The sequence below is a fragment of the Leptonotus elevatus genome, chromosome 11 (genome assembly GCF_054856555.1).
Source record: "Leptonotus elevatus isolate MCC_2025b chromosome 11, RoL_Lele_1.0, whole genome shotgun sequence".
Taxonomy (NCBI): domain Eukaryota; kingdom Metazoa; phylum Chordata; class Actinopteri; order Syngnathiformes; family Syngnathidae; genus Leptonotus; species Leptonotus elevatus.
The window spans coordinates 5,366,231-5,391,516 of NC_141249.1; the positions used below are offsets into that span (position 1 = coordinate 5,366,231).

The following is a 25,286-nucleotide window of genomic DNA, read 5'->3' on the forward strand; positions in this document are numbered from 1 at the left end:
GCAGTCCAAAACAGCCTGCCAGAATTTCAAAAACTGAATAATGTTTCTATGTCACAATGAAAACATTTTATGAGCAGTGTTTAACACTCTTGGTATGATTTAACTTTTTTTCCTGATTCCACTTTTCTTGGAGGGATCTGGCTCCACTTAACTACTCTCGACCTGTTCTTGCTTGTAGCTGGCAGCTAGCACAGAGACAAATCTGGTTATAATAATATTTATCCAGTGGTCAAATATCCCCTTGTCTTCTTTTCCAGATCCGCTGCCTACGCCTCTACCAGGACGGCCAACGTAAGTATCTAAATCTCCATTATCTGTCTGTATCAGCCATTGTTTTAAGGTTATTCTTTCTACTGGTTTCTTGTACATTAACATTGAGGATAATTATGACTATTTTATTTGAGCCTGCTGATGCCATAGTTGATGGTTGAAGTTCTTCACTGACACATAGTATTTTACTACTTGTCCATAAAAAAATGTCCATAAAAGCACCCTGCATGTGCAATCACTCACATTGCAGTATACCATGGCCGAGCCTGTGATTATTATTTATTTTATTTTATGAATAGCCAAAGGCAATGAGCTTTAAAGTGCCTTCTGGTTGAGTATCAACACCTTAGTCACGTGGTTCACATTGACTGTGTGTTTGTGCACTATGGGAAAGGTTTGACTTGACTATATAACATAGTATGATGTCGTGAAGCCTCCTAACCTTCAAACGACATGTTTTTAGTAAACAGACGTGTCTTGTTATTGGCAAAGATGGCAGCTAAGTGGAGTCATCTCTGCTGCTCATCGTTAGTGTCCTGGGCAACTTATGAGCTGTAAAATTTGGTATTTCTGTTCTTTTTCTGAGAAGACATCTGGTGCACCACCTTCTGTTCACTGAAACTTCTTGTGAAGTCAAAATGTTGGGATAAATGTCTAACTCACCACCCTTTAGAATCTGAATGAAATGTGTTTTTTCCATTAGTCTGTGTGGTCATTTTCTTCCCCATGTTGGCCTTGAGTACACACGTGGCGAGTGGGTTCTTAATGTGTGTGCGTGTAAGCCGTGTATGTGTGTTTTTGAGTTAAGCCGCAGGGTAAAGCTGACAGGCCAGAGGTCTCAACTGCAATGCAAAGCATTCTGAAAAGTCAAGCTACTGTAACACATCACATTTTAGTCCATCTGGTGAAAAAAAGGCATGTCTGTCTTTAGAGACGTGTTGTTTTCATTTGCTAAGTGGTAGAGAACTGTTATTTTGCAGTAACTCTTTGTTGGCGTCTTAGTTGCAGTGATACATGGTACGCATTTAAAAGGGTGATGTTCCACGTACTCCTCCTGTCCATTGGTCAACTGTTCATCTTAAACTGTTTTACAATGAAATGCATTGGGTGGGAAGAGAAAATAAGGACATAAACGTGAAACTGTGAATGTATTGTAAACATTTTTGACTGGCAAATATGTTTCATGTATTTGCAAGTACAGTACGTTGGAATGTACTTGTATGCTAAATGCTAAAAGCTTAGCATTTCCCCCCATATTGCCACCAGTGTACTGACTTTGCGCATATGCAAGTAAAAAAAAAAAAAACTATTATTTTTTTAGCATTTGTCCTACATTATACCCCAATACATTTGTAAAATAAGTTGGATTTTTCGGAATTGTTATGATTTATTATGTCTGCAGTCCATGATTTCCGTTCAGCATTTTTTCTCATACTGCCACGGGGTATTGACTTGTGCATGGGATTCAGCCTACATTTTATACCAATACATTCAGAAATTAAGTAAGTAAACATTGTTTATTCATAATGTCTATGATTTATTGCTATATCTGCAGTGCATGATATCAGTTAAGCACTTTTTGCGCAAATCAGTACCCCCTGGCATTATGGGAAAAAATGCTAAGGTATTTTTTAGCAGTAAGCCTACAAGTACATTTAAAATGTATTTGCCAGTCTAAAATGTTGACTTCACATTGGCAGTTACATACTTAAGCACAATTTTGAAAAATACGATTTAAAGGCATGTTTTTTGTTTACTGATTCTGTTGGCACAACGCATAGTTAATTGGCAAATTACACACCGTCGTCACACGGGCCCTGCATGCTGCACTGTTTACATAGTTGATACAACTATCACATCTCACCTGCATATGATGAATACGTTTTACCTGTACAGTGTCATGACAAACAGAACTGAACCATGTTTGGTTCAGCTTGTTCCAGATTGTAGATTGAAATTAAGAAGTACCCTAAATGGTGGTCTTCCCTTTTATGGAGGACCAAAACTGCCCAAATTCTAAATAAATAAATGACTTAATAAATAAATAAATAAATAAATAAATGACCAAAAGTGAAAATTAAAACTGATTAAAAAAAATAAAAAATAAAAATTTGATATAAATGGAAATAAAAACGACCAAAAATATATATACAGTACACATAAATAAATACATTTGTATTTAATTTTTGAATTATATATTTTTGTATCTGTTTTTATTTCCCCTTTTAGTCATGCATTTATTTATTTAGTCATTTATTTAGTCATTTATTTATTTATAATTTTGGTAGTTTTAGTCCATACTGCCTGGACGAAATGTTATTCAAATGAGGGGGCGGTCCTAAGCATGTCTTGGGTTGGACTCTGCCGTTGCAAACTGCTTTTCATTGGTCGAGTGAGCGGCTCGGCAAAGAAGGAAGTCTCGCCAGCTTGCATGGTGAGTTCCAGCAATGGACGACTATCCGCTCAGGACCGCCCTCTCATTTAAATAACACTAATAGTTTTTATTTCCATTTATATTTTTTGGGGGGGATTTAATTTTTGAATTATATTTTTTAATATCCGTTTTTATTTTCACTTTTAGTCATTTATTTCTTTATTTGGTCATTTATTTAATCTGAATTTTGGCAGTTTTGGTCCTCCATACCCTAGTACATCATATAACACAGGGTCACAATTGTATTTTGGATTCCATTCAAAGTGTTAGTAACAGTACTGGATTTAATATGTAGTGATTTCAACAAGGGCTAAAAGAATATGGTCTCTGGAGCAAGGTGCAGGCACTGTATATAAAATCCGTTAGCCACCCCAAAACATCACAAATTAACACATTATGTTTTGTTTATACAGTACATACCTACATAAATGTGGTGTTTGTGGAATGATGCGGTGGCTCGTTTCTTGGATCTTACCCAACAAAGACTTGGAGTCTCCACTAGTTGTCTGGCTAGTAAAAAGTGTCCAGAAGGCTTGAGGAAACCATTGGTCAAAGCCAAGACACAGAGAATGGTAATGATCTTCTCGTTTAACTCTTGGTCTGGAAGCCAAGAACTTTATTTCCCAAGAAGTCATAACCATTCCTTGAAGTCACGCCTCACATCCTCATTTTTACTACGGTACTTTTGCCCAACCAAGTTCAAATCCACTTCATTTCTCTTCCAGTCCGGTGTTCATGAATATGTCAACAGTTATCTTCCACTAAGAGACAGATGAGTACGTTTCCGCATCACCCTTCATCTCCGTTCTCTTTCCTTCGTCTTCATCCTCTTTCTCTCTCTTCTCTCTCTTCTCTCTGCATTGGGCATGTTTTTATTGAGCCTGAACAAATACAGGTTCAGGAGGAAAAAGTCTCGCCTGCCAAAGAAAGAACTCCCCCCACTTATGCCCCCACTCTCTCTATCTCTCTCTCTCTCTCTCTCTCTCTCCCGGCACACTTCTTTTCCTCTTTTGCAGAAAAAAAAGAGCAAGTGATGGAAACGTCGGGAGGGTGAAAGAAAAACAGTGTTAGCCGAGTGGGAGGACGATGGTACCATTAACACTCAGGCTGCATGTTGTTCTTTGATTCCCGACTGGGCTCGGTTGTGATGACTTGTGTTTAGCTGAAGGAAAGTTTAGTTGTAAGCTCGCATCAGAATCAGTTAATAACTCAGACCTGTGTTTTAAACTGTGTGAAATCTGCTTGTAACATCTCATCGACACCACTGATTCTCAATTGGTGGGTTGCAGACCTGTTCTGGTTGGGTTGCGGACAGCAAGTACGATTGAATTGCATTCCGTGTAGGACTTTAAAAAAATAAAAAATTCTGAATGATGGCACTGCAAACCCGCAGTATGCTAATGGTTTACTCCTGAAGCAAGCTGATGAAGTGTAAATATGACCCAGGTGTATAGTAAAGTGTGGATTTGGGGGGGGGGGGGGGGGGGGTGTACCAACGTTTGTGCTCAATACATTGACAAAGTGCAATTCTGTATCTGATTTTGTGGTATCCTTTCTATTTGTTTTGATTTTTCTTTTTTTATACATGTGTTGTAATGTTTCTTATAGGTTTGTGCTCTGGATTACATCAGTGAAAGTTTAAATTGTCTTTTGTACAATTTAATATTTATTGACATAGTGGAATAATGGTGATCATGTGTGTCAACTTAAGTAGTATGTAATAGTGCTGAAGTTCAGAGTTGGAATCTCGACTCAGGAGTCACACACAAAATCACCTTTAACTCATTTGCTCCCAAAAACATATGAATACGTTCTATTTTAAATGTTTTAAGTGTCCGAAAGACGTATAAGTTTTTTATGGGGGGTGGGGGGATATGCTGGAGCATACCGAAGGCTTTAAGGCAGACTCAGAACTGCAGAGAACGGGTGAAGCAATTGTAGTAATTACAAAAACGGGCAGCAGGTGGCAGCATAGTATAAGGGATCAACCAGGGCCATGTTGCAAACAAGCTGATTTCCCCACAGTTCTAAACAGATTTGTGAATAATGATGAAACTTAGCTATATTCTAATGCTAAATGCTGCAAAACGGAAACAGATAGAAATATACTTTTTTTTCCCTACTGAAAGAAAAGACTAGAAGAGGGGTTGCTTCAGTGAAAATGGCTGGGAGTCAATGAGTTAAAAAGCTTCTTTTTTTCTCCCTCTGTTATTGTAATACATCTCCCAATTTGCTTTAACCTTTTAATATCAGAGTGAATAATACGAATGAATAAAGACTCAAAACATACCAACAAACAATAAGTGCTTTTAAATCCAGGTGAAAAACTACACTATTTTCCCAAATCTAAAGTCTGTCAGAGGATTTTTTTAAATCATGTTTTCTAAAGTCTTGTTGATGCACTGTACGCTCTATTTTTTATTTCTTTCCGTTGCTTTTAAATTGTTTTAACTCTTTAACTGATTTTAAATGTACTTTTAATTAAGTATGTGAAACATATTGTTACGTTGTCTATGAAATGTGCTATAAATCTGTGATTTTATTTGTTTTTACAACCGCTGGGTCAGGGGTCACCAACGTGGATCGGATCCCGTTGGTACCAGGTAGCCCCCAAGGACCACATGAGCAGCCCGCAGACCAGTGATGGTGATGGGACATTGAGATTTTCTAGAAATGTTGGATAAGTAATTAAAAAATATTGCGAGAAATCATTACACTGATAATTATTTATTATTAATAGCATATAATAACATATGGTTAAAGGAAAATTTATCAAATTGGTTGTGTGGATCAATCTCGTAGCCCTTGGCACTAATCAGTACCCAAGACGTATCACTCTACTTCAAGAAGTTTAGTGACCCCTGCCCTAGGTATTGCTTAGGTACTGTTAAATGTCCAAATGATGTAAAATTTTAATAAATATAATAAATAATATTAATAGTAATAATAATAATAATAAAAGTCATTTCTTATTAAACCCTCTTGATTTTTTTATGTTATTCACAAGATATTGCAGCACTTGAGTCTTCATTTAGTTAATAATGTGCTCTGAAATATATTTTAAACATGTTGCTGTGTATCTTTATAAAGATGTGTTATCAAAGGCTGGTTTTGAAAAATATATTTGAAGTGATGGACCCACTAAATGATCTTGGGATAGTGAGAGTTGAGAAACCAGCATCATTTTTGCAATTCTTCCAACAATAAATGACTACTTTTTAATCACCTAGTCTGGAGGTTTTTAATTTAACAACAGCTGTAAAAGATTTTATGGAACATAGCCACAGATCCGAAGTCTCTGTCTGTGTTTACAATGGGCTTTTCTCCCTGTTTGAAAAGATTAATACCACTACACCTTGGCTGCTGAAACTGTTTAGATTTCTCTAAATGTTTTCATTCTTTTTCCCACCCTTCACAGTGTCAAAGAAAAAATACAAAAATAGCACTCTTTCTCCTTTTTCTTTCATTTCATCACTGCTTTCTCTGGTGTTCCAGTACACTTGAACATAAAGCACGCATCTTTAACAAAGAACACATTCTCTTATTGAACCTTGCTTTAAACCTTCCTGTCATTTAACATGCACAAAACGTTTTTGTTTTTTTTGTTTTGTTTTTTACAGTTAACAATATTAAGCACAAACCCGAATTCCATTGAAGTTGGGATGTTGTATAAAATGTGAACAAAACAAAATACAATTATTGGCAACTCCTTTTTATCCTATATTCCATTGAAAAAATTACAAAGACACGATATTTAATGTTCAAACTTATAAACATTGTGGGGTATTTATTTTTGCAAATATTTTTTCATTTCGAATTTAATACCTGCCACATGTTCCAAAAAAGCTGGGAAGGGCATGTTTACCATCAAGCTTTGAGGCCCACTGTATCATAATTCAGGCTTGAGCATTAAGTGTGTCCCTATTAATGTGATTTGGTTTTGATACAAATTGGGCTTCATTGGCCTATGCTGTACTCTGTGCCAGTCTATTTTTGCTTGCATGTACCTTGTCATTATTATTTATTTACCCTTGGTCTTATTTAATTTCATAATTGTGATCTTGTTTGGGTATTCATTTGAAATAATTATATGATTACTTTAATAAGATCACCTTGTACATGGTGATATAAAAACTATTTACCTTCATTATTTTCTACTTTCAATATATTTACATACTTGGTGGCTAAGAAACCAACCAACACACGCTAAATGACTGCAATTATCCAGCCATCAGCAGTAGTTAAATGTGACGTATTTTCTGTCGTAACAGGAACTGTGAGGCCAATACAATCATCAGCCCACTGGCAATCCAATAATACAGTTAAAGCATGAAAGCGCAGGTAATTGGACTTCATTATGGACACCACTGGAGCATGTGTCTCACTCAACGCAGTCCACCAGATGATTGACAAATTAGTTTAAGGGAGTGTTTTCCAAGAAGTACAAGCTTGCTCGCAGGTCTAAGAAAACCCGAACACAATAGTTGCCTTCAATCTATTTTACAGGTCCTTAGGTTTGTTCTATGATTTTGAGGGATTATTAAATGTCGATCTAATCTGCTGAAATCGGCTGTCCTGTCATAATATGTAGACAGTTATTATATTAACTCATTTGCTCCCAAAAACGTATGAATATGTTCTATTTTAAAAGTTTTAAGTGTCCCAAAGTTGTATTTATAAGTTTTTGTTTTGTTTGTTTTTTAAATTTTATGCTAGAGCATACAGAAGGCTTTGATGCAGCCTCTGAACTGCAGAGAACGGGTAAAGCAATAATAGTAATTACAAAAACAGCCAGTAGGTGGCAGCAGAGTATAAGAGATCAACCAGGGCCATGTTGCAAACAAACTTATTTCCCTACAGTTCTATACAGAAAAACGCAAAACGGAAAAAGATAGAACTATACTTTTTCTTCCTAATGAAAGAAAAGACTAATCTTTCTTTTGGTAGGTTCCAAGTTTTTATAGCAATAGAACACAATATTCTGTGGGCCATGAAAAATCAGTCAAAATCCAGTAAAACAGCCGGGAGCAAAGGGGGTTGGTTCAATAAAAATAGCTGGGAGGGAATGAGTTCAAACAAAACACATTACGTAAAATTTGACATTTGTTTTGTTAATTAATTTTAAAATGAAAAAAGTCAGCAAAAACGTTGTGTCTTGAAATATGATGCCACAAGCTTGGCACATCGATTGTGTATCTTTGGGCAGTTTTACCCATTCCTCTTTGCAGCACATCTCAAACACCATCAGGTTGAATGGGGAGCAAGATCTGTCCAGAGATATTTCATGAGATTCAAGTCCAGGCTCTGGTCGTGTCACTCACTGACATTCACGGAGTTGTACTGAAGAAGACACATCTTGAATATCACGGCTGTGTGTTTAGGATCATTGCCTCGCTCAAAGATATACCGTTTCCCCAGTCTGAGGTCAAGAGTGCTCTGGAGCAGGTTTTCGTCCTTGCAAATTGCTTCTGCATTCCTCTTTCCTTCAATCATGAGTAGTTTCCCATATTTCTGCCTCTGAAAAACATCCCCACAGCGTGATGCTGGCACCACCATGCTTTACTGCAGGGGGAAGGCTTGGAGCTGGATTGGTGCCTAGTTTTCTCCAGACATGACATCTAGCATTCAGGGCAAAAAGTTCATCTCTGTATCATCAGACCTGGGAATTATGTCTCTGATGGTCAGGACTCTCAGGAGGTCTGACAGAGTCTTGGTCACCTCCCTTGCTTAGGTGCCTCCCACCTGATTGCTCGGCTTAGCTGTAAGAAGAGTGCTGGTGGCTCTGAACTTTTACAGATGATGTAGGTGACTGTTCTCATAGGGACTTTCAAAGCAGGAGAAATTTGGCTGTACTATTTCCCAGATCTCTACCTCGAGACAATCCTGTCTCGGTCTACAGACAATTCCTTAGACTTTGTGCTTGGTTTGTGCTCTGACATGCCCTGTCTACTGTGGGACCGTACTGTATAGTACCAAATCATGTCAGGTCAACTGAATTGACTCCAGGTGGACTCCATTTAAGCTGTACAAACATCTCAAGCAGGATCAGTGGAAACAGGATGCACCTGAGCTCCATTTTGAGCTTCTTGACAATGGTTGTGAACACTTACACCATGTAGGCCTACATGTAATTTTTTTTCCAAGTTGTCTATGTGGGGAGTTGTGTGTATAATTGTTTAATGAATTTTGGGAAAATGCTGTAACATAAAAAAATGAAAAGTTGATGTCCTGAGAATACTTGCAGATGTACTGTAAAGTTTTTTTTTTAAAGGTTTTAAGCACCTTAAACTATATAAACTGCAACTCTGGAGCAAACCATGTATTGAAAAAAATTTCTGAAAAGTGTTTTAATTGAACCTACGCTAAATTATCCCACATAAATATTGTTAAAATTGCTCTCCTCATGGTAAACTTTGAATTACCCCAGCATCTGACATTGACAGTTACAAGTCTTGAAACATGTGTGGCAAAAATATTTTCCTCTCCAGGCTATTTATTGTCAAAACAATACACTTGTCTCGGTACATTAGCTTGTCAGTGAACCGCCTGTATAAGGTTGGTGAGAACATTGGTATAACTGCTAATTGTCTTGAGCTGCAATTTTCTGACAGCCTATTAGATGTTGTGTTAAGATATGCTGTTTGGATAAATATAATTATTTTCAAGTTGTTACAATGAGGTTGTTTTTGGTTCGGACACAGAAAGTGGAAAGATGGACTTTTAAAGCCAGGCCCACACATAGCTGCTCTCTACTGGTTGTCATAATAGGCTCTTACCGCTGTGAACTTGCCCATATGCTGAATTGAGAAAGTCTGGATTTCGGTTTCACTTCTCCTCACCTCGGTGCCAGTGTCAACACTGCTGTGGTTCTCAGATACCGGCCAGGATTGATGACGATCTGCTGCACAGCGCTGGCGCTGCGGCCATTTAAACCTAGTGGTTGACAGGCCCACTCACTTTTCTTTTTTGTGACACATTGCTCCTCAGCCACATGCTGATCCACTATCACACACACATCAGACTCATCCAGGGGGTCGGCTCCTTTTAATTCACTGTGGAATCCTATTAAAAGACATGTCTCTCATCTGGATCTCACTGAGATTGTGACCTACTTACTCGTAGTAGTACTACTAGGCTTGTTTTTTGGGCAGGGACTAAGGCTGTCACTAATAAATGCTTTTTGAATTGATTATCTTATCAATTATTCAATTGATTAACTGTGGAAGTGTCAGATAGTGATGAGCATGCCTCTCAAATAATACGAGTTTGCTGAAGTCGATTTATTACTATACAGGGCGTCCTCAAGCTCCGTTCCTACGCTGGCGATGTAACCTGAATTTCGACTAAGTCGGATTTCCCTGTTAAAGTTGATATTTACTTCAAAATACTTTGCACAGTCATTTTAAAAAACATATTTGCGCTACCTGCAAGACGCCGGAACCAATATTTCGTGTTTCCGCATGGACATTCATTGCTGACGGACGGCAGAGCGGTGCTAATTCAAGCTTAAACACGGAAATATGATGTGCCTGATGGCGAGCCGACCGGCTGATGGACGTCCGTTGCTGCCTGGAGGTAACAACAACACAACTTTAAATAACTTTAAAATTGCGTGATTACTGTGGAAAATTAACGAAAAAGAAGATGCTATGGACGAGGCACAGGCGCTGTGAAGTCGAAACGACATAGGTCGCGTGTGTTAGCTCGAGGACTCCCTATGTTCACTTGAAAGTAAACATTTTCATATTCATTTTCATATAAACCAGGGTCTGACGGGTCACGCTTATTTGCCTGCTCAAGCGCCCCTCACTGTTAAAGTGACACTGTGCAATAATTGACCACGCTATATCATAAAATGCTGCCGAGAGAGACCACACTTCACAAGCCTACCACCAATTCTTATTTTACGTGAGCAAACGAGCATCTCGGTGAATGACGGCGACTTGTTAGCCGGTGTGAATCCCAGCGAGTGACGGCGCAAGCCAGATTTAGCCGGAGAAGCTAACAAGATTGGCTAGCAGGAGATAGTCGGAGCCATAGGCTGGAGTAGCTAACAAGAGTGGCTCGCGGCAGAAGCTAGTAAAAAAAAAAAAAAAAAGCTAGTAAAAGCTTGCAAGACAAAGCAGAAGGGGATAAGCGACGAGAGCCCGAATCATGGGACTTGGCAATGACCACCCCAGCTGTGGAAGGTAAGCGGCTGTTGACCCATTAGGTTCAACACTTGATGCAAGTACCACCAGGGCTAACTAAGTTTGCAAAGTTGTCCTTTGGGCATTCGTAGCAGGAAGATGGCAGTGAAATATGTTATCCTCTTGTAAGGCGAGGCTCCAGGCATGTACCATAATTAGTGATTACTAGACCTACAATTATATTAAAAAAATGTACGTTGATGTGAATTTTTTTTACATGTTCTTCAAATCAATAGTGTTTTTTTTATTTATTTTTTATTATTAATTATTAGTTCACCACTCGATGGCACTAAAGATTTACACCAATGGCCCGCTGGCATGAACATGAGGAAGATATCAAAAAGTGATCCAATCGCATCTGTCACGCTCACCCGCTCTTCATTTGGCTTTCGTACACATTTCCCACTGTCATCGGTTTCACTTTACACTCACACTCAATCATATCTTAGCGATGTGTGCAGGGAACAAGCTAAGCTAAGTAAGCTATGCTTCAACTTGCACCGAGACAGTTTAACATTACCATTCATCACGATTTAGTGAAAGATGAGACCTACTGTGACAAGACTTTTTAGCTTGTAACGCTCATGCTGGCTGGCAGTCAATAATTAAATATAATTTAAAAAAATATATTTTGGGGTTTAAAGCAACCCCAAATCCAGTTCACAAATTTAAAATGATTAGAGGCCGAAATTTGTGTCGACCAATTTTTTGACTTAGCAGAGTTTGGCAATGTTTTTAAGTTTTACTATCAACAGGTAACTAATTTTTAAAGACACTTAAGAATGTTTAAATTTTACCTTCACAGTTGATAAAGGTTTTATGATGGCAAGAGTTTCACTCTCGAAGTTGCTTCTTTTTCACCATTAATTCTTGTGGGAAATTTAGTTTTGATTCAGTGTATGTAAATAATAGTTTAAGGAAAGGGGGTTCCTTTGTTTATGTTTGGATTGCTTTAAATTACAAAATGTGAGTGGATGCAGTTCTTGACACATACTTCCAACCAGTTAGGTCTTTCACACCTCTACCGTCTGTGTGACACACAGACCAGGTCTCATACCCACACACTCAGTCACACACGTCTGACACACTTGCAGCCCTACATTAAGCACCGTCAAATAAGTGCACACACAGTTACTCTTACAAACCCTATCTCTCACATGTGTTTGGTTAAGCCCTCGACGGGGCTTAATTGCCGTCTTGTTGTAGATTCTTTTTAGCCCAGTGCTGATTGATTGGGGATCAGAGCCCTAATATGGCTCATAGGGGATAGACCCTTTGACATGGTCTGGTCCCTGGGCGCCAGTACTATTTGAAACTAGAGATCTTACCAGAACCCCCTACTACCACAAGCCCGGATGCCTCCTACTTCATTTCTTGAAGCATCACACACTAGAGGCTGGTGTGTATGTGGTCCTGATGGATGTTCGACCTGCTTATATCATAATCAGAAGTCAAACTCGGCAATAGGTTATAGACGTCTCTTAGTGCAGTGGCGTTGTACTCTTAGCTCGGACAGACCCCACTTCCTGTTTCCTGTTTCCCAGAATTCCAGGTTTCTGTCTGATGGCGATCCTGTTGTAGGTCTGTTCAAGGTCACGTCTGCTAAAGTCTGCTTTCAACAATGTGTGTTCATGTATGTGTGTGTGGTTTGTTTGAATCATGGTTTCTCCCAACGGGTCACAAGCTTGAAATGGGGTATGCGGTGTTCCCCTGAACTCTGCCCCCTTAACACACACATACTCACACACGCGCATACACACCCACACATGCTGGAAAAAAAACATATATGCATAGAAAGTGTTCTTTCTTTGCCCTTGGTGCTGGTGGAGTGTATGAGGGCAGGCGACAAAGTCTACCTTGAGCATTTCCAAGTATAAATAGAGGCTTTTGTTTGTAGGGCTCAGAACCCACATGTCTGAAGCAAAGGTTATTTATTCATTTGTACAGCTTTACTTGATCAATGCCGCTTGATCTAACGCATTACCCTCGTTTTGAATCTCTTTTTATCAATTTAGCATCTATCTATAGTGGCACCTTTCAAATTGTAGTCGTTTAACAAGACAATATTAACTAATTTGCTCCCAAAAACGTATAAAAATGTTCTATTTTAAATAGTGCCATGGTCCCAAAAACCTATTTATACGTTTGTTTTATGTTAGAGCATACAGAAGGCTTTGATGCAGCCTCTGACCTGCAGAGATCATTTAAAGCAATGGTAGTTATTACAAAAAACACCCGGCAGGTGGCAGCAGAGTATAAGAGATCAGCCAGGGCCATATTGCAAAAAGCACTTTTCCCCAGTGTTTTAAAGAGGTTTGTGAATAATCAGGGTTTTTCCTATGTAGAAAATGCGGAGGCGGCCGCCACCACCTAATTTGCTCGCCGCCTACAGTCTGAGGGACTGATATCACTCAACACAGCCGCAGCGCTCCAGCTGTGTTGACTGAGCAACGTATTTTAACTGTAGTTGCAGCGTTGCGCCATTATGGAGGCGCTATATCAATAGCAGTGCACAGGAAATACCTGAAGTAATAACCGAAGAAGAAACTTTTTTTTTCAACTTTATTGTACCGAAGAAGAAACAGATCACGGAGCAACCATTACACACGCCTACTTTCTGGTTGCGAAGCAGAGGACCGGTGGCTCCAGCCATTGACAAAGATAAAATCACAGTATATACAATAAACATAATAGTGTTTCACTGCAGCAGCAGCATCCCAAGTCACGTTCAAGTGGTGAGTGATATTTTTAATCTGGCAAACTATGTCTTCACACGATCAGTGGCATTGTTTGGGGACGGCAATAAGTAAACAAAACATTCTAAATTGAGCTAGTGCATTGCATAAATGTCAGTACAGTGTATATATTGTAATACTTTTGTTATCCTTTAAAGCATTAATATTAATGTGTTCAAATAAATGAGCTAATTTTAATGGTTTTAGTATGAATCATAGCCATGAGGCAGTTGTACAGTATAAAAATGCTTTATATGAAATCTTCACAAAACTTATGGGCCACCACTGCACATTCTTTTGTTGATACCCAAAAACATGTGCACAGTGTGAAATTTTTTGATAATATAATATAATGAAAATGCTGTGAAATGTGAGTACCGGTATTTACTTTGCAAGTCAATTAACGTGTGCACCCCTAAATTTTCTTCATATGCTCCTAAAATTTTAAGTTAGGGGTTACCACGCTCCTCGCAAAAAAATGTTAGTCTGCAGCCCTGATATATGTGCTAGAAATGGGTAAACCCCCATCAGCAAGTATTGGTCACCACCGCGAGTACCGATACTTTAATTAAGACTGGTATCGGCACCGAAACCTGGTATCGGTAGTCACCCATCATTGTCAGGATGGTACCACCTCTGCCTCAATTTGAGCCAGGAAAACCCCTGATAATGATGAAACGTAGCTATATTATAATGCTAAATGCTGCAAAATGGAAACGGATACAAATATACTTTTTTTCCTGATGAAAGAAGAGACTCGAATATTTCTTTTGTTAGGTTCTCTCTTTTTATAGCAATAGAACACAATATTCTGTGGGCCTTGCAAAATCTGTCAAAATCCAGTAAAACGAAGCGGGTTGCTTCAGTGAAAATGGCTGGGAGTGAATGAGTCAAAGGTTGTACGACAAAATGCTAAATTTATTCCTTAAATTATCCTTTAATCAACTGTTTGTCTTCTGTGCAGGCCTTTACAGCAGAGTGTGTCAGATTTTTTTTATTACGTGTTCCATATTGTGACTGTTTCTCTTGCCCATCATAAATGCTTTAGCAACTGTTCATCACTCACATCTTGAAATACAGTATTTCAGGTTGCTTGTGTTCAGACGTGCGTGTACTTGTTCTATAAGCACCGTCAGTGACCAGTAAGCCAAAACATGTGTACTCCTGTCTTTGTACACGGCGTCTGTTTTTGTACGTGCAGATTGAGCTCTGTGATGGGAGCAGTAATTCTGTCATAAATCATGCCGAAAAACGTTTCTGTATGATTTACATCAAGGAGTGAGCTACAGTGGAAAGTTGACACAATTCCAGGAAGAAATGCTAAACATATTACTAGATGAGTTTACGGTGAAAGCATGCCTGTTTACTTGCATTAGCAATAAACTGGTAATTGTATTGCTTTATCTTTTAAAATGATCACTGCTTTATTAAATGTATAAGTAGAACAATCGTACTACTTACTATCTTCACTCTTTGGAATTTGCAATACATACGGTACTCAGTGAGTTTTTCCTAGTTATGTCACATTAAAGTGCCTTTTCGATAGTTGTGCAATAGCAACGCTACCAATATCACATGGGCATATACATGTTCACTAGCATGTGAGGTTTAGTCAAAAAGTTTGGAATTTCTAACAAATCCATTTATCATTTCAATCTTAGATGGAAAAACAAAATTATTTTCAGAATTTTACCAACCATTTTGAAATTTCAATCAAATGCTATTATTTGTCGATTTGGTGTTTTGTTTCTTTTGTTTTTTTTTTGCACTAGAGGGATGTGTAGTGAATGTTATTCATATTAAAAAACAGTATTTGAATTTTCCCGCCAATTTTGACTGTGCCGCCATTTTGGATTTCCTGAAAATCCCGACATTTCGACGGAATAGACCACCGTACTAAATGAACTTTGTTGGAGTTTCCCAACACTAATAAAGCTTAGCTGATTGTATTTCGCACTGTTAAAACATTTTTATATTTACCTACCACCAATGTTCCTTTTTAGCCGCCATTCTGAGTTTTCCAAGAATTGTATAAATTTCACTTGTCATAGTAACCAGTTAGTCATTATTAGAAACCTCAAACCGCTTATCAATGTCGCTCAAAACCTGAGTGCATAATATTCTAATCACAGCTGAGCCAAAGTGCCTTACTTGTACGAGTTACATGTCAAACAAATTGCAATATGCCACTTTGGCGAAACACAAATCTGGGGGTCAAGATATTTTGATGGCTCAAAGCTAGCTGGCCCACATTGGAGGGTGCTAACAGAACAGAGCTCTGTTTCGACGACACAGATGTAACACTTTTTTTGTTGTTGCATACTTACTAACCTATGCTAACAGTCTAGAGTAGTTTGTTCATAATTACAGAAAATATTCGTATAAAACACTTAGATATAATATAATCAACTGAGAAACAGATCAATTCCTTACTTTACTACTGGGATTGGCTTGCACACTGGAAGGGGTGCAAAGAAGTTCATACCACGAAACATCATAGGTTGAGGAAATTGGAGACATGTATGTACATGTGTGTACATCTGTCTAAACACTAACATACACTCATGTTGCTAACTAATAAGATGATTGACACGCTTCCTACCCTACCAGGATCTCTGGTACAAAGCAGCCCTTCTGGGGGAAATGATATCACCACATCAAGCATGTTTGAGTAGTGACAAGACGTCAATGTCAAGCCCTTCCCTGCATGCTGGATCAACATTTATAGTGTGTCTTGTTATTGGAAGTCTACAGCCATAGTGACGTCTTCCAAACTGAGCAAACTTTATTTACAACAAATAAATTTAAAAAAAAAACGGGGGGAAAAACAAATATCACATAGTTGATAAGAGTGAATCTGCCACACAAACTAGTGCTTACATCCTTTTCCACAAATTCTTCACACATAGGGTGTATGTGTTTAAAAAAAAATTAATAATAATGGAAACGCAAATTGTCAATTGTGTGACACAAACAGGAAGCGTATGTACTGTACTTACTGACATAGACACCACAGCTATCGGGCGAGGCCAAGACAGATTCATGCATCAGTGTCGCACAAACTAAAATAACTAAACTGGGATTTCTGTCATAGTTTTGTGGCAGCATTTTTGGTCCCCGGATGATAAACGTGACAGACTTGCCTCAGCTTCCTGTGCCACCATGAAACAAAAAACATGTTTCCAACCAGCTGTACAGTTTAGTTTGGTTTACCACCATACAGTTTCTAACCATAATCTAGGTTGGTTTTCCACTGAAGGATGTGTAAACCACATGACTGTAGTTGCCTCACCAACATAAATAGATTCACATAATACCAGTCAGTGAATACAACATTCAGACATGTATAGTGCTGCTTATTAACATAAACAGTAAACATCCAGAAACAAAAAACATTGTTTTGAATCCTCCTGCTGTCATTTTGTGTTCTTCTCATTTCCAATCATTCCTGTTCTCAGACTGAATGTATGAAGCACTGCCAACTGTTCAGTGGACAATAGTGTGTCTAGTTACACAATACAACTGTCAGCTCGGCCGTCATGAGCCATTGGCCACTGACATAGGCTACATACATACATACATACAGATTTTTTACTTCTTTACCGATTTTTAATGAGAAGGAAAAAAGTGTTAAATATGTTCTTGACTCGCTCTTTTTGTTAATTATATTAACACAATATTAATGTTGATCTTAACAATATTCTCACCTGTGATTTGTCAATTTTCCCTCCAACCAGATATCTGTTGTAGTATCAACACTGACTTTATTTTCAGCGTAGTGAACAAGAAGGAGAAGACTTTTGTTGAAGAAGAAGATTTATATTGAAGAAGAACAAGACTTATATAGAAGATGAATTACGTAGAAGAAGAAGACTTATGTAGAAAAAGAAGAAAACTATTTATTGGAGAATTTGATTCTGGCCATAGCGCAAGCTTTAGCTTGCTTCATAATTTTGCTATCATTCTGTTTCACTTCACAATCTTTCACACTAACACAAATATTGAACAGTTTTTTTTTTAATCTATAATGCTGTCGTATATTTGAGTTATTTATGATAAACCAGTGAACCAAACTTTGGTGAAAGACAAGTTAGTGGTTTTGTGTGTTTGTAGGTTTTGGAGGTCTTATTTACTCTTTTACAGAGTCAACCGCTGCCAGTCTCATTACTGAACCTAGAAGCTAGATGAACCTTTTAGATTTTGTTCAAATGTCAGGTCTTGCGTCAGATCTACACAAGCCTCAGATCTAGATGATGTAGATACGTTTCCCAGGTTTAGCTGCATAGTTGTCTCTTGTAAAGTGAAGGTTACAATAGGAAATTAACACTTTGTATAATCATTGCCATCATTCCCTCCATCAGTTATAAATAAAGAATGACTTGAAATAATCCACAAAGCCAAGAAAGTTGCAGTAATGCAGTGTTGTACAGTATTTGGAAGTGTTAGTGTTAATGCTAGCCAGCAGGGAGCATGAGTGGTTAGAGGTAATCAGAGCTGAAGCGCAGTTTAATGCATCTGGTCTGAGAGCATGCACTTACATCAACACAAGTATGAAATGAGTTTTGCGGTGATAGATTTTACGGATTTTCATGAAATGCAGCTTTTCATCTAGCGCCATTATCAAGTCAAATCTTTAATATCAATTGATAGAATAGCCTGTTGACTAGTCTCTAAATAGCTGAAGTACTAGCCGTCCCTCTCCTCACTTCAGTTGCATCTTGTTTCTTGCGTCTGCCAATGGACTCAAAATCTCTTGGTTGTTCGCTGACAGAAGCCTCTTTTATTGCATTCAGTAAGCAGCAGTAACACGAGGACCCTTTCTTTCTCTATTGTGTTCAACACGGTGCCTCAGTTGCCCTCGCTCGCTGTTCATTCCCACTGCGGTCATGGGCCACTGGCAGCCACAGACCTCAGTCAACCTCAGTCTCTCGTGACCATTTTGGCTGCCTGTCAGTGAGAGCTCATTACATGCTTCAACCACGTATGTATTCCGCATTTCGTCTGAGTAATGGAGTTGCACCGTCGATGCATTTGGGGCAGTATTAAGGGTCTTGCACGTGAAATGTCAGTGAACTTCATGTGCAGGTTTATGCTGGTAATCCCCAAATATATTGCAAGTACACATTCATCAAATAATTGAAGACAAGTTTGATCCTTTCAAAAGTCACATCCTGCATGTATCATAGATGAGCTTTTAAGCAGCGACAGATGAAATGTCTGGGTCGACGGTGCCGTCTGGTTCTGAAGGAAATGTCTTTGAAGATGACAAGCTGAGGTGCGCCCCCCAATCAGAATGTTACAACTGTGACCTCACACTGTTGGCAGCTCATCTCCTTATCACTCAGCACCCACCACAACCAAACCCTGAAATCTTAAATGTCATCAGGGATCCGCCCCTTTGCCTTAAATCCCATCTTTTTTATGACACCTTCCCACCACCACCCCCAACAGAGTGTTGAATTTCATGTCCCCCTAACCCGCAAAGCATAACTCAAAGCCTAATTGCTCATTAGTTGCCTTTGATTAAAGAAGTATGATCGTACAAGAAGAGAACTCTGTGTAAATCTGTAAAACATTTTAACCTAAAAACAATTATTCGTCATACCTCACCAATCCAGGAAGTTTTATACATAATGAGGTATACTTTTTGATGGCTTGTTTTTATAGCTTTTTTTTTTTTATTCTCAGTTTTAGAAAGCCTAATAAACGTGTCGTCAACCTGCGTGGCGTATTTCATAAATCAGGCATTGTGTCTGCACTTTCACTGGCGCCACCCAGGTGTCCATATGGATGTGAGTCAGCTCGGTGCTGCAAGGAAAACACGGCTGCTAACAGAGGGCTTGCCTCAATAAATAATGAGGTTGGAAAAAATGTTATTCAACAATGAATCAGTGTCCTCAATTTGGTATTTGGGTTTTGCGGGGAGTCGAGTCTTTCTTTTTGTATGGATCTGGATCATAGCTCCTGCACGAACTGAAGATTTCCCCATGCCCTTGGCACTCTGCTGTATGGAATGAAAAGCTTTCAATAGCTATATGAACCACACACTGTATAACAGCTTATACACGCAGGGTCTAAATATTAGGTATAAACACTTATTTCAATGGGAAATTACTTGAAACTAGTGAAATTATCTGCCCATGCAGCAAGATTATTTTGCTAACTTAGATTTCTTGAAATAAGACATGTGTAGATCTATATTCATCTTAAAATAAGATATAACTTTAACACTTATTTTAAAAGGTTAATTACCCTTATTTGTTGCTTAGAATAAGCGAAAAAGATTTATTCTAAGCAAGAAGTCAAGGATTTTTTTTTTAAGCTTTAAACACTAATTCTAAGCAATAAGCTTTTGTTCAAGCTATTTCAACACCTCAACTTGAATTTGTACAGAGGAAACAAAAGTAAATATACGTGATATACTGAAACATGAATGAATGAAAAGAAGCCTGTATGGTTTTATAAGGGTGTCCTTAATCAAAAGGCCAATGAAGGCCCTTTTACAACCTTGACCAACAATATAACCACTGCACTGCACTAATGTCATATGAAAAATCCAAAACTGCTTTCCAATAAATGAATACCATTCTGACTTACCTACAGTTTATTCGGGAGGGGAGGGGTGGAGTGGCGCCAAAAGGCCTGGATACACCAATCCGACGTCATGAGTCGGAAAGCGTCTAGGCGTAACCGTCCGTGTGCGCCGTCTCATTAACGTATATAAAACATTGGTTAGTGTTTGGAGGGTGTTTTGGCCAGATTCAACATATTAAATCGGTGTCAGCCCACCAGTCACGCTGATTGGCTGTTAGCTAGCAAATCAGCACATGGGGACGTGACGAATGCAGATAATCAGTGTAAAAACCTTTCCAATACACGGCCTTTCATATGCAAGTCAGTGTTACTATATCGCTCGTTTTGCACATTACCACACTTTGTACTTGGGCATGAAGAAGAGAAGATGAATTCAGCACGATATGATATATCATGCAACTGGATAAAGGACTGCACTGTAAAGAGCCTGAGAATCTTTTGTTTACATTTTATATCTCACCTCCAAAGAGCTTTCCAGCCTTTTTCAAACAACGAGGAAAATAGTGACTACTGCCGCTGATGGTATGGAGGGGAATTAGTTCTTACACATGTGCAGAAGGTACTTAATAATTAGCCTTGGTGCCTGTTTGTTGCGGGTTGTACTTCCATAATTTTTCCAACGCGATGTGCCGACAGCCAGGCTGACGCCACAGGAAGAGGTGTCGCTCACATTTGGCCGACATCAGATTGGTGTATCGAGGCCTCTACACTAACTTGACACAGAGGCTGTAATTGCGCTTTTGTTGAGAGATGACAGTCGCGAGTAAATAAGTGACAAGTTCCACAGTGCAGCTTTAACTTTTTGCAAGGGCCTTCATCAGCGCAACGTGGGCTTCAGCTAGAACAGATAAAACAGACCTTCAGACCTCCATTTCGGAGGATGAGAATGTATTTTTAAATTTACAATACTTACTTTGATCCATTGTCGTTGGTGGCTACATTGCATTATTTGATATGCCGCAGAACTGAGACGTCAAGCAGAAATCCTCCAATCTCTGTATAACTTGATTTATGAACTTATTTTGTGGATCCAAAATCCTACACCTAACACCAAAACATGTTTTATTTTATTTTTTAAATCAATTTCAAAATATCTGGGACACTATCTTGGTTCAGCTTTGGCTTCTTACACATTTCTTGCAGGGTTTAGTAATGTATAGCTTGATTAAGCAGACTATCCTTGTCGGCTAAAATGGAGAGAAGTACAGCAGTTTTTAGTATTACACTTTTTTTTTTAAACAAAACCCAAATAAATTAACTGTTAAAAACATATCACAGCATTTCGACTCACTTAGTCAGGTAAATAAATAAATGGGACCGTAAGCAAAGTTTTGTTATTTTGTCTATTAAACTTTATTCAAGCTACATATGGTGTGGGCTCAATAACGTTTTATTATATTTATTTATTTTTTAGGAGCTAAAAAGGAATGGGATAAATGCCTAACCACAAAAAAGAACCAATATAAAATGTAAACTTATTTAACATTTTTTTAGCATTTGTTAAGTACTGTACTGTGATTTAACTGTAGTTGTTTCAAAATTGCAGTCAACAAAGTTTAAAATGTGACGATGTGAAGGTGACAGTCGAATCCTGAATGTGATGTTTCTGGGATGCAGTCATTACAGTCACTGGCCAAAAAGTAGCCATAGTAATTTGAAAAATAAAAAAATTACGGATTGCATTTCAACTAGTTCCAATTAAGGAAGTCTATATTTCCATTTACAACGCACCCCCACCCCCACCCACCCAATAAGATAATATAATAATATAATTTCTAATTCTATATTAAATATACATTGTAGACACTAGAGACTTTGAAATCTCTATGTACAAAGTTTGCTTTGTTCTCTGCTTGGTTTCCTGATGAAAGGAGTTACATTGAGAAAAACAACAAGTTACAGATAAACCTTATTAATACATTTCTATTGACCTTTTGCACGTGACGTCACAGCCCTCATGGGAACGCCCCCTCCGGGACGCTGGATGGCAAAAGAGCCACTTGCCTGTATTGTAACCATTGAATCTCGTACAGCGTAAAGTCCTTTATCTAATCGATTATCTTATAAAATGGCCATATCTTGCTGTGCGGTCGGTTGTACAGACAGACAAAGGAGTAAACCAAATGTTGCTTTTTATCACATACCTACTAATGAAGACAAAAAAACGTCGATAGCAGCAATCAACAGAAAGGACTGGCAGCCCACAAAGTATTTACGGATTTGCAGCAATAATTTTTTGCGGGGTTAGTAGATAAATGTTGTAATTAGTAGATAAATGTTCATACATTTTACAAGTAAACGTACACAAGATTGTAACAGATGTGTCGGATTGTGTGTTTCAAATCACATTAACGAGCCAGATAGTTAGCGTCCACTCCAACTGCATGAACACACTGCCTAGTTTTAAAATGTACCTTCTTCAAAACTATTAAGTGCATTTGACTGTTTAATAATGGGGGATTTCGTCTTTGTGCTTGGAGTTTTTCACTCGAGTCGGAGTCATATTCATGAAATTACTGCATAGCTTGCCACTACGATAGTCATTTATTCCATGCTAGTAAACATAGTAACATAACATCATCACAACGTTTCAATATTGAACGGACTATTTAAAAATAAGTCAGTTAGCATGATAAACATGTTTTACCTTCGCATTACGAGATATATTGTCCCCCGGTGTGAGCGTAGCATATCGTTCCAGAGACTCAGCCAGCGACAAGCTTTTGAATCAGCCCCGGTCTAAGGAGAAGAGACGGCATTGACTACACAATGATATAGGTCGTGCGCTGTGAATTCCGGCTAAGTCGGCGATTTGATTAACTTGGTAAAAACAGCAGGCAATAGAAGGTAAGGGGCTGTTTTCAAGCTAGCGATCTCCAATTTAAGTAAATATCGCACTCTATGAGTCCCGACTAAATGTGCAACTTCAACTGACAGGCGACCTTCGGTTAAAGTAGTAGATTCCATGGCTCTATGGGCAATAATAACTTTTAAATTGTAAAATAACAGTCACTAAGTCGCTCCGGGTCACGTCCCCTTCCATTCAACAATCATTTCCTTCCATCATAGGGCAGTCACGTGATCACGTGACGTCGGTGCAAATGGTCAATACAATTCCACTTAATTTACTTTGAAAACGAAATCAAACAACATGTAACATATTCTACTATTGTTATTTTAAATTTTCTATCTTCAACTGTTATGATAGCATGTTAAAAATGACAGAAATAAGCTAAAAATAATTATGTACTTAAACTCTCATGTTTCGTTTGAGTGTCAGTTGGTTAGCTTAATAGCATATTAGCAACACAGCACATACAGGACCGTGCTCTCATTGCTAATAGACCTCTAGCATTAGAAACTTAGCTTCAACATTTAGGATAATTTGTCACAATTTCTTCACTCAAACCATCTCTAACGACCACATATGCTTAGCAACCCAACTGACAATTGACAGAGTGATACACATTCTGTTAGTTTTATTTTAATGCACCTTTTACCGACCTGAAACCAGACCGCAGACACGGTTAGATTCCCGCTCACAGCCACGAACTCAAAGTGACAGCGCTGCTGAGATTCTTCTTCTTTTTTGACGCCGTGTGTCTGTCTAGCTAGAAACATGGCGCGCGCGCCACCTGGTGGCGCAATGAAATGAAATGAAACTGCGATCTAGTAAAATAAGTTAATGAAGTACTAGATCTTAAAAGGTAGATCATTAAAATTAACTAGATGAAATTCTAACTGTACATATATATACATACTACAGAATTCAAGCTCTGCATGTTTTACAGCAGTGCAAGTTGAATATTATCCCAAAACAATGTAACATTCGGTGCCAGTGATACTTCACACACAAAAAAAATCAGTTGCTTCCATAAAATAGCTTCAATACAATAACCCACCAAAAGTTTTACCTCTGAATTAGTTTTCAGTTAAATGCAAATAATTATCTCTCTCATATGAAACTATTCATAGTTTTTTGATTGAGAAGTGTTAATTAAATGTTGCTATTTTTTTATTAAGTTGAAGTGAAACTCTGGTGTCATGAAAAAAGATTTTGTCTCGACAGCAAATGAGTATACCTAACTAAATATTATAGCATTAAAATGAATAACTACTAAGGAAATTTATAGATAACCAGAAACAGCAATTTCTGTGTCAAATAGACAAGACCAAATATATATATGAAGCTATAAAACATCAAATGTAAAACAAAAGTGAAATAAAAATACTTACTCTTGAATCGCTACAGAAAGTGGAGACTGCTGTTCACTTTCAAAGATCTTCTCACTGCCAGGTTGTTGCGCAGTTTGCACATAAATACATAAATACACGTTAATATGAACTCTGATTGTTTGAGCAAAAACTACAGTATTGATTAGACCTGAAAATAAAATTAACATAAAACTATTATCACTGTCAAAAAGCTATAGTATGATCTAGTGTACATAAAACAAACACACCAGGAGCATGCAATGGCATACAATCACAACACCTCCAGAAGAAGTTGAAAGTGAAACTATACCACACGGCTAACAATTGACGACCTTTTTCCGAAGTAGGGTAAACTGTATTTTAGTGAATAGTGCAGTTCTGAACTTCTGCAGAGCCATCCACATTTTGTTGTTGCATGGCTGTGTCAATCATGTGAAATGTGCTACATGCATTTGAGTCAGAGACCTGAGATCTGTTTAATAAATGCAAAAGATGCCTAGTGTGTGATTCTTAAATCAAGCCACTTGTGTTTGGTATTAAATCTTGAAATATGATTGTTTTTTATGAGACCTTTGCTGAGAGAACCAGTGTAACTTATTTTAAGGGTAATTTGCTTTATTTTAAGACATCCAGACTAATTGAGACAACCTAGACATGTTTATGCTCAATTTAAGATAATAATAGAAAGCCAACATTTTAAAATAAGTAAATAACTGTTAAAACAAGCTAAGTTTCTAAATTTAAGATTTTAAATCTTGGCAAGTGGCACATTTATTTGCACTACACTTGATGCGACTCGCTGGAATTTAAGTTTTATTTGGTGATTTCATTATTAAGAGAAAAAATATT

General features: G+C 38.0%; 1 protein-coding gene across 2 annotated transcripts in view; it reads left to right on the forward strand.

Moving 5' to 3' along the window:
* The window catches only part of ror1 (receptor tyrosine kinase-like orphan receptor 1), a 129,381-nt gene that overhangs the window by 84,358 nt on the left and 19,737 nt on the right, over window positions 1-25,286 (forward strand). For both annotated transcript variants that reach the window (XM_086089074.1, XM_086089075.1), the window contains one exon: window positions 258-291. In XM_086089074.1, coding sequence (XP_085945200.1) covers window positions 258-291 — 34 coding nt within the window. The remainder of the gene's footprint in view (window positions 1-257; window positions 292-25,286) is intronic.